The sequence below is a fragment of the Salvelinus alpinus genome, chromosome 7, assembly GCF_045679555.1.
Source record: "Salvelinus alpinus chromosome 7, SLU_Salpinus.1, whole genome shotgun sequence".
NCBI classification, from domain to species: Eukaryota; Metazoa; Chordata; class Actinopteri; order Salmoniformes; family Salmonidae; genus Salvelinus; species Salvelinus alpinus.
Window position 1 is genome coordinate 15,154,287 of NC_092092.1, and position 9,829 is coordinate 15,164,115.

Genomic DNA, 9,829 nt, shown 5'->3' on the forward strand with positions numbered 1-9,829 from the left:
ATCATGTAATAGTTGGAGCATGTAATCATGTAATAGTTGGAGCATGTAATCATGTAATCATGTAATAGTTGGAGCGTGTAATCATGTAATAGTTGGAGCGTGTGATCATGTAATAGTTGGAGCATGTAATCATGTAATAGTTGGAGCATGTAATCATGTAATCATGTAATAGTTGGAGCGTGTAATCATGTAATAGTTGGAGCGTGTGATCATGTAATAGCTGGAGCATGTAATCATGTAATAGTTGGAGCGTGTAATCATGTAATAGTTGGAGCGTGTGATCATGTAATAGTTGGAGCGTGTAATCATGTAATAGTTGGAGCATGTAATCATGTAATAGTTGGAGCATGTAATCATGTAATAGTTGGAGTGTGTAATCATGTAATAGTTGGTGCATGTAATCATGTAATCGTGTAATAGTTGGAGCGTGTAATCATGTAATAGTTGGAGCATGTAATCATGTAATAGTTGGAGCATGTAATCATGTAATAGTTGGAGCATGTAATCATGTAATAGTTGGAGCGTGTAATCATGTAATCGTGTAATAGTTGGTGCATGTAATCATGTAATCGTGTAATAGTTGGTGCATGTAATCATGTAATCGTGTAATAGTTGGAGCGTGTAATCATGTAATAGTTGGAGCATGTAATCATGTAATAGTTGGAGCATGTAATCATGTAATAGTTGGAGCGTGTAATCATGTAATCGTGTAATAGTTGGTGCATGTAATCATGTAATCGTGTAATAGTTGGAGCGTGTAATCATGTAATAATGTAATAGTTGGAGCGTGTAATCATGTAATAGTTGGAGCGTGTAATCATGTAATAGTTGGAGCGTGTAATCATGTAATAGTTGGAGCGTGTAATCATGTAATAGTTGGTGCATGTAATCATGTAATAGTTGGAGCGTGTGATCATGTAATAGTTGGAGCATGTAATCATGTAATAGTTGGAGCATGTAATCATGTAATCATGTAATAGTTGGAGCGTGTAATCATGTAATAGTTGGAGCGTGTGATCATGTAATAGTTGGAGCGTGTAATCATGTAATAGTTGGAGCATGTAATCATGTAATAGTTGGAGCATGTAATCATGTAATAGTTGGAGCATGTAATCATGTAATAGTTGGAGCGTGTAATCATGTAATAGTTGGAGCGTGTAATCATGTAATAGTTGGAGCATGTAATCATGTAATCATGTAATAGTTGGAGCGTGTAATCATGTAATAGTTGGAGCGTGTGATCATGTAATCATGTAATAGTTGGAGCGTGTAATCATGTAATAGTTGGAGCGTGTGATCATGTAATCATGTAATAGCTGGAGCATGTAATCATGTAATAGTTGGAGCATGTAATCATGTAATCATGTAATAGTTGGAGCGTGTAATCATGTAATAGTTGGAGCGTGTGATCATGTAATAGTTGGAGCATGTAATCATGTAATAGTTGGAGCGTGTAATCATGTAATAGTTGGAGCATGTAATCATGTAATAGCTGGAGCATGTAATCATGTAATAGTTGGAGCATGTAATCATGTAATAGTTGGAGCGTGTAATCATGTAATAGTTGGAGCGTGTGATCATGTAATAGTTGGAGCGTGTAATCATGTAATAGTTGGAGCATGTAATCATGTAATAGTTGGAGCATGTAATCATGTAATAGTTGGAGTGTGTAATCATGTAATAGTTGGTGCATGTAATCATGTAATCGTGTAATAGTTGGAGCGTGTAATCATGTAATAGTTGGAGCATGTAATCATGTAATAGTTGGAGCATGTAATCATGTAATAGTTGGAGCGTGTAATCATGTAATCGTGTAATAGTTGGTGCATGTAATCATGTAATCGTGTAATAGTTGGTGCATGTAATCATGTAATAGTTGGAGCGTGTAATCATGTAATAGTTGGAGCATGTAATCATGTAATAGTTGGAGCATGTAATCATGTAATAGTTGGAGCGTGTAATCATGTAATCGTGTAATAGTTGGTGCATGTAATCATGTAATCGTGTAATAGTTGGAGCGTGTAATCATGTAATAATGTAATAGTTGGAGCGTGTAATCATGTAATAGTTGGAGCGTGTAATCATGTAATAGTTGGAGCGTGTAATCATGTAATAGTTGGAGCGTGTAATCATGTAATAGTTGGAGCATGTAATCATGTAATCATGTAATAGTTGGAGCGTGTAATCATGTAATAGTTGGAGCGTGTAATCATGTAATCGTGTAATAGTTGGAGCGTGTAATCATGTAATAGTTGGAGCATGTAATCATGTAATCATGTAATAGTTGGAGCGTGTAATCATGTAATCATGTAATAGTTGGAGCATGTAATCATGTAATAGTTGGAGTGTGTAATCATGTAATAATGTAATAGTTGGAGCGTGTAATCATGTAATAGTTGGAGCATGTAATCATGTAATAGTTGGAGCATGTAATCATGTAATAGTTGGAGCATGTAATCATGTAATAGTTGGAGCATGTAATCATATAACAGTTGGAGCATGTAATCATGTAATCATGTAATAGTTGGAGCATGTAATCATGTAATAGTTGGAGCGTGTAATCATGTAATCATGTAATAGTTGGAGCGTGTAATCATGTAATCATGTAATAGTTGGAGCATGTAATCATGTAATAGTTGGAGCATGTAATCATGTAATCATGTAATAGTTGGAGCGTGTAATCATGTAATCATGTAATAGTTGGAGCATGTAATCATGTAATAGTTGGAGCGTGTAATCATGTAATCATGTAATAGTTGGAGCATGTAATCATGTAATAGTTGGAGCGTGTAATCATGTAATCATGTAATAGTTGGAGCATGTAATCATGTAATAGTTTGATTGTGTAATCATGTAATCATGTAATAGTTGGAGCGTGTAATCATGTAATAGTTGGAGCGTGTAATCATGTAATAGTTGGAGCGTGTAATCATGTAATAGTTGGAGCGTGTAATCATGTAATAGTTGGAGCGTGTAATCATGTAATCATGTAATAGTTGGAGCGTGTAATCATGTAATAGTTGGAGCGTGTAATCATGTAATAGTTGGAGCGTGTAATCATGTAATAGTTGGAGCGTGTAATCATGTAATAGTTGGAGCGTGTAATCATGTAACAGTTGGAGCGTGTAATCATGTAACAGTTGGAGCGTGTAATCATGTAACAGTTGGAGCGTGTAATCATGTAACAGTTGGAGCGTGTAATCATGTAACAGTTGGAGCGTGTAATCATGTAACAGTTGGAGCGTGTAATCATGTAACAGTTGGAGCGTGTAATCATGTAATAGTTGGAGCGTGTAATCATGTAATAGTTGGAGCGTGTAATCATGTAATAGTTGGAGCGTGTAATCATGTAATAGTTGGAGCGTGTAATCATGTAATAGTTGGAGCGTGTAATCATGTAATAGTTGGAGCGTGTAATCATGTAATAGTTGGAGCGTGTAATCATGTAATAGTTGGAGCGTGTAATCATGTAATAGTTGGAGCGTGTAATCATGTAATAGTTGGAGCGTGTAATCATGTAATAGTTGGAGCGTGTAATCATGTAATAGTTGGAGCGTGTAATCATGTAATAGTTGGAGCGTGTAATCATGTAATAGTTGGAGCGTGTAATCATGTAATAGTTGGAGCGTGTAATCATGTAACAGTTGGAGCGTGTAATCATGTAACAGTTGGAGCGTGTAATCATGTAACAGTTGGAGCGTGTAATCATGTAACAGTTGGAGCGTGTAATCATGTAACAGTTGGAGCGTGTAATCATGTAATAGTTGGAGCGTGTAATCATGTAATAGTTGGAGCGTGTAATCATGTAATAGTTGGAGCGTGTAATCATGTAATAGTTGGAGCGTGTAATCATGTAATAGTTGGAGCGTGTAATCATGTAATAGTTGGAGCGTGTAATCATGTAATAGTTGGAGCGTGTAATCATGTAATAGTTGGAGCGTGTAATCATGTAATAGTTGGAGCGTGTAATCATGTAATAGTTGGAGCGTGTAATCATGTACACATGTAATAGTCGGTGCATGTAATCATGTAACAGTTGGAGCATGTAATCATGTAATAGTCGGTGCATGTAATCTCCCGTTGGTACCGTTTTGAGAAATCCGGCTGTAATCTGCAGGAGCGCGTTAACGTCTGTCTGTTCCTTGAAAACGAGCCATCAGACTCAAAACATTTTGTAGTGTGAAGTTATTGGACAGAAGGGTTCCCTTCGCCGCATAGCCATACTAACATACTAACATACTAACATACTAACATACTAACATACTAACATACTAACATACTAACATACTAACATACTAACTTGCGTGACAATGATTTCTTGTCATAAATCCGTACGCACAAATTATTGTGAACGAGGACGATGGATGGAGACACCTGTTAGAACATAGCCCTAGCCTTACGTCAGCATGACCTTGATATACAGTCAGCAGTTAATTAATTAATGTTGTCTGTCTTCATGGTATGCAACACAGGAATGCTGTCTGTCTTTATGGTATGCAACACAGGAATGCTGTCTGTCTTTATGGTATGCAACACAGGAATGCTGTCTGTCTTTATGGTATGCAACACAGGAATGACTTCAACTATCAACTGTCCCTCTGCATGAGGACACCAATGTGAATATTACATTGTAATACATATTTACCACCACTAATAACAACTGTCCCTCTGCATGAGGACACCAATGTGAATATTACATATTTACCACCACTACTATCAACGGTCCCTCTCATCCATTTTCATTAAAGCTCTGCTGTATGACACCTCGGTAATGACGGGTGAGCTGGCTCCAGGGTGAAGTTTCAGTCTGTACAATCCGGGATCCTTGGGACGTCCCTTGTGGAGTCCGTTTTGCATGGCCCTGTGCGGGCAGTTTGCTCATTTAGACCAGGGACGGGCAACTTTGATGGGGGGTGGGGGCCACAAAAAACACAAACTCAGTGGATCGTGGGTCTGCGTACCAAAACATTTTAGCGGCCCAAATCGTGATAGCGAAGACAAGAAAATAAAAAAAACGTTTTACCTGCAATTTCTGTACATTTTTGCCATGGGGCGGAGAGAATATTTAGCAATTTAATATAATTAATTTCATGCAATTCCACAAATTTTGCCATGAGGTGGAGAGAGAAAATAGAAGTTTTACAGACAATTTCCTGCAATTCTACACATTTTGCCATGAGGTGGAGGCAAATGTTTGCAGTTTTTAATATGATAACTGATGATCAATGGGCCCCACAATGGTCAGTAATTCAACCATGTTAAGAAATTTATATAGCTGCCTGCTAGACTAACTTACCAACCTAAAAAGACACGAGCTAACTGAGTGACTGATGATGCACAACTACATTTCTAAATTGCACCTTGTGTATTCTACTATTCTAACTGTTAACAGTAAATTGAGACGCCCGATTGAGTTCCTAAAAAGAAAGTCCGCGGGCCTACAGAGGGGGGGGAGGGGCGCCAGTTGCCCATCCCCGTTGAGATGGAAAAGACGGCGGAAGCAGACGCTGATGTGAGCGTGAACAAAACGGCGGGGGAATGAAGGCGAATCGAAATATTGTCCAAAAGAATAGAACACAAAGCAAAGTACATCGATGAGAATGTCCCTTATCTTGTATGTTTTGTGAGGAGAGGAGCTTATGAGGAGCAGCTGATTGGTTTACCAATGCTGGAGAATCCATTTGATATATACAGTGCATTTGGAAATTATTCAGACCCCTGACTTTTTCCACATTTTGTTACGTTACAGCCTTATTCTAAACTTTATTAAATTGTTTTTCCCCCCTCATCAATAAACCCATAATGACAAAGTAAAAACAGATTTTTAGAAATGTTTGCTAATATATTAAAAATTAAAAACTGAAATTTTACATAAGTATTCAGACCTTTTACTCAGTACTTTGTTGAAGCACCTTTGGCAGCAATTACAGCCTTGAGTCTTCTTGGGTATGACGCTGCAAGCTTGGCACACCTGTATTTGGGGAGTTTCTCCTATTCTTCTCTGCAGATCCTCTCAAACTCTGCCAGGTTGGATGATGAGTGTTGCTGCACAGCCATTTTCAGGTCTCTCCAGAGATGTTTGATCAGGTTCAAGTCCGGGCTCTGGCTGGGCCACTCAAGGACATTGAGAGACTTGTCCCGATACCCACTCCTGTGTTGTCTTGGCTGTGTGCTTAGGGTCGTTGTCCTGTTGGAAGGTGAACCTTCGCCCCAGTCTGAGGTCCTGAGCGCTCTGGAGCAGGTTTTCATCAAGGATCTCTCTGTACTTTGCTCCATTCATCTTTCCCTCGATCTCGACTAGTCTCCCAGTCCCTACCGCTGAAAAACATTGCCACAGCATGATGCTGCCACCACCATGCTTCACCGTAGGGATGGTGCCAGGTTTCCTCCAGACATGACGCTTGGCTTTTCATCAGACCAGAGAATCTTGTTTCCAGAGTCCATCAGGTGCCTTTTGGAAAACTCCAATTGGGCTGTCATGTGCCTTTTACTGAGGAGTGGCTTCCGTCTGGCCACTCTACCATAAAGGCCTGATTGGTGGTGCTGCAGAGATGGTTGCACTTCAGGAACTTTCTCCCATCTCCACAGAGGAACTCTGGAGCTCTGTCAGAATTACCATCGGGTTCTTGGTCACCTCCCTCACCACCTCCCTCACCAAGGCCCGTCTCCCCCGATTGCTCAGTTTAGCCAGATAGCTAGCTCTAGGAAGAGTCTTGGTGGTTCCAAATTTCTTCCATTTAAGAATGATGGAGGCCACTGTGTTCTTGGGGACCTTCAATGCTGCAGAAATATTTTGGTACCCTTCCCCAGATCTGTGCCTCGACATAATCCTGTCTCGGAGCTCTACGGACAATTCTTTCAACCTCATGGCTTGGTTGTTGCTCTGACATGCACTGTCAACTGTGGGACCTTATATAGACAGGTGTGTGCCTTTCCAAATCATGTCCAATCAATTGAATTTACCACAGGTAGACTCCAATCAAGTTGTAGAAACATCTCAAGAATGATCAATGGAAACAGGATGCACCTGAGCACAATTTCAAGTCTCATAGCAAAGGGTCTGAATAGTTATGTAAATAAGGTAATTCTGTTTTTTATTTTTTTTAAATTAGCAAAAAAAAAAATGTCTAAAAATCAGTTTTCGCTTCGTCATTATGGGATATTGTGTGTAGATTGATTAATTAAATGAAAATCCTATAAGGAATAAGGCTGTAATGTAACAAAATGTGGACTAAGTCTGAATATTTTCCAAAGGCACTGTATCCAAACTGGTGGAGAGAGTGAAGCCTGTGAGAGGCCGGCTTGTCGAGATTATTTTGTTCTTCTGAGGATCAGCGTCTTGGGGGAAGTCGATGTTGAAGAGATGTAAGATATTTCTGAGTGATTGATGCTCCTCGGACGAATCACGTTGTGAATGAAGAAAAAGTGAAGAGTTGATGTAATTTAGTTTTTTTGATATAGAGTCTCTCCCTATTCAAGTGCAGGGTATATTAATTAACTATAGGTGTCAGAGCATTTATCCCAAGACCAATGCAGTGTGATCACTGTAAAGCTTTTGGTCATGTATCAAGAGTTGCAAGAAGGGATAAGCCGAGATGTCCAAGATCATGTCATGTGACATGTTGTAATTGTAGTGGGAACCGTGAAGCCACGTGTCTGGAATCCCCCCCAAGGGTGAAAGAGAATGAGGTGGCCAAAGTCAGGGCTATCCGGGGCATTTCACATGCAGCAGCTGTTAAAAGGGTTGAGGGTTGTTGAATGCTGATGGATAGGCCTTCACTGCAGAGGTTGCCTTTGACCGGAAGATCCTAACATTTTAAAAGGTTAAGGACTTTATAGCTATGGTGATTAAATGGCACTGCCAAGGTGGAGAGAAGGTCCAGGAAAATGGATATCAGTGTGGATACGGAGGAGCAAGTGACAAGACATTTTTTTTATACTTGAGAGCAAATAAATCTGTTTTGACTGTTCCGACAAGTAACATGCCCATCAATCAGATATGTAGCTAGCTACAGTAACTAGCTAACGTTAGCTAATTCCAACCTCCACAAGCACAACCACAAGATGGTTTTGATACAAACCGATCATGTAACCACTGTCAAAATATTACAAGTGACATGCAAAAATATAATCGTCAACCTAGCCTACATTGTTACAATAACCTACCGTTGTTTTTGGTTTTTATCGCTATTTTTTTACAGAAAAACACTCATGCACAAAGAATAACATTTAAGCTGCTCCAGCACCATAACATCTAACCGTCAATCATCCTACATACCTGTGGCTTATTGTGGTATCCATTTTTCTTACAAATGGCGCGTTTTAAGTTATTCCCGTTCAGTTGTATCTTGAGGTTTTCATTTGGCAAAGGGGCTGTAGTTCGACCCATGCCTAGTCAGGAGAATAGACGGTATTGACTGAGGGAATATTGGATATCGAAGTGTTTGTTTCTAAGCAGCGGTGAGGGAGTGTCAGCCAAGGTATGAAACCGGTTTGCTTAGCCTCAGGTCATTATATCAACCGTGACTTCCTCATTAAAGCAGTCCTACTTTAGAGCCCTACCCAGGCCCGATGGCTTCTGACAAATTTAAGGCCCGGCACGAAACCCAAAATTATAAATAATTTATTCCTTTTAGTAAATCCATGATCTGCTCCTCTCTGACCTGTCACTTGCTCCCTGCGCACAGGTAGCTATGCGAGTTTCGGCGCATGTTGCGTTTTGGGTTCGCCAGAAGTACATTCATTTTCCAATGGAACGCTGCGTTTTCAATGAAGCGTGGCAGTTGCAGTGTGTTTTGTGTGGTACATATTAGTACCGCCTAGATTAGACCGACGGTGTCATGCGTCAATGCAGCTTAATACATTCTGCAGTCAAACTTTTTAATTATGCAACGCAACATTTTTTACTCAAGATGTGTGCAACAAAAGTTCAGCACTCACCTTTTGCTAGTATTTCTGTAAAGTCTAGGCATACAATGTGATGCATATGTTGGATATAAAGTACCAGTCAACAGTTTGGACATACCTTCTCATTCAAGGGTTTTTCTTTATTTTTACTATTTTCTACATTGTAGAATATTAGTGAAGACATCAAAAGTACGAAATAACACACGTGGAATCATGTAGTAACCAAAAAAGGGTTCACTTGAGATTCTTCAAAGTAGCAACCCTTTACCTTGATGACAGCTTTGCACACTCTTGGCATTCTCTCAACCAGCTTCATGATATAGTCACCTGGAATGCATTTCAATTAATAGGTGTGCCTTGTTAAAAGTTAATTTGTTGAATTTCTTTCCATCTTAATGGGTTTGAGCCAATCAGCTGTGTTGTGACAAGGTAGGGGTGGTAAACAGAAGATAGCCCTATTTGGTAAAAGACCAAGTCCATATTATGGCAAGAACAGCTCAAATAAGCAAATAGAAACGACAGTCCATCATTACTTTAAGACATGAAGGTCAGTCAATGCGGAACATTTCAAGAACTTTTAAAGTTTCTTCAAGTGCAGTCGCAAAAAGGAGTAGGGTTGATCCGAGCGTTCAGTCAAACAGCCAAGATAACTGAATAACATTCGCTAGCATTCTAGCTAATTCCAGACACATAATGAGAGAACAGCTCACTCTGACCATTTTACTCTCCCTAGCAGAACTGGTTAGGCAGTTTACATGTTACCCAGAGCGTTGGTGACTAACTGTGCTGCTGACAACAATTTAATTACGCAATTTTTTCAATGGGTGTTGAGCGTTTGTAAATTCATCAGTTATTCTGCACTCTGGCAGAATGAGAGTGCTCTGAAATCAGAAGTAACAATGTCCATTGAGAACACACAACG

The 9,829-nt window shown here is 39.5% G+C and overlaps 1 protein-coding gene across 1 annotated transcript in view; it reads right to left on the minus strand.

The window, feature by feature from the left end:
• The window catches only part of LOC139580304 (serine palmitoyltransferase 2-like), a 176,624-nt gene extending 167,855 nt beyond the window's left edge, over positions 1-8,769 (minus strand). The window contains exon 1 of the mRNA XM_071408843.1: positions 8,279-8,769. Within this exon, the coding sequence (XP_071264944.1) occupies positions 8,279-8,389 (111 nt within the window). The 5' untranslated portion in view covers positions 8,390-8,769. The remainder of the gene's footprint in view (positions 1-8,278) is intronic.
• Between the last annotated feature and the right edge of the window lie 1,060 nt (positions 8,770-9,829).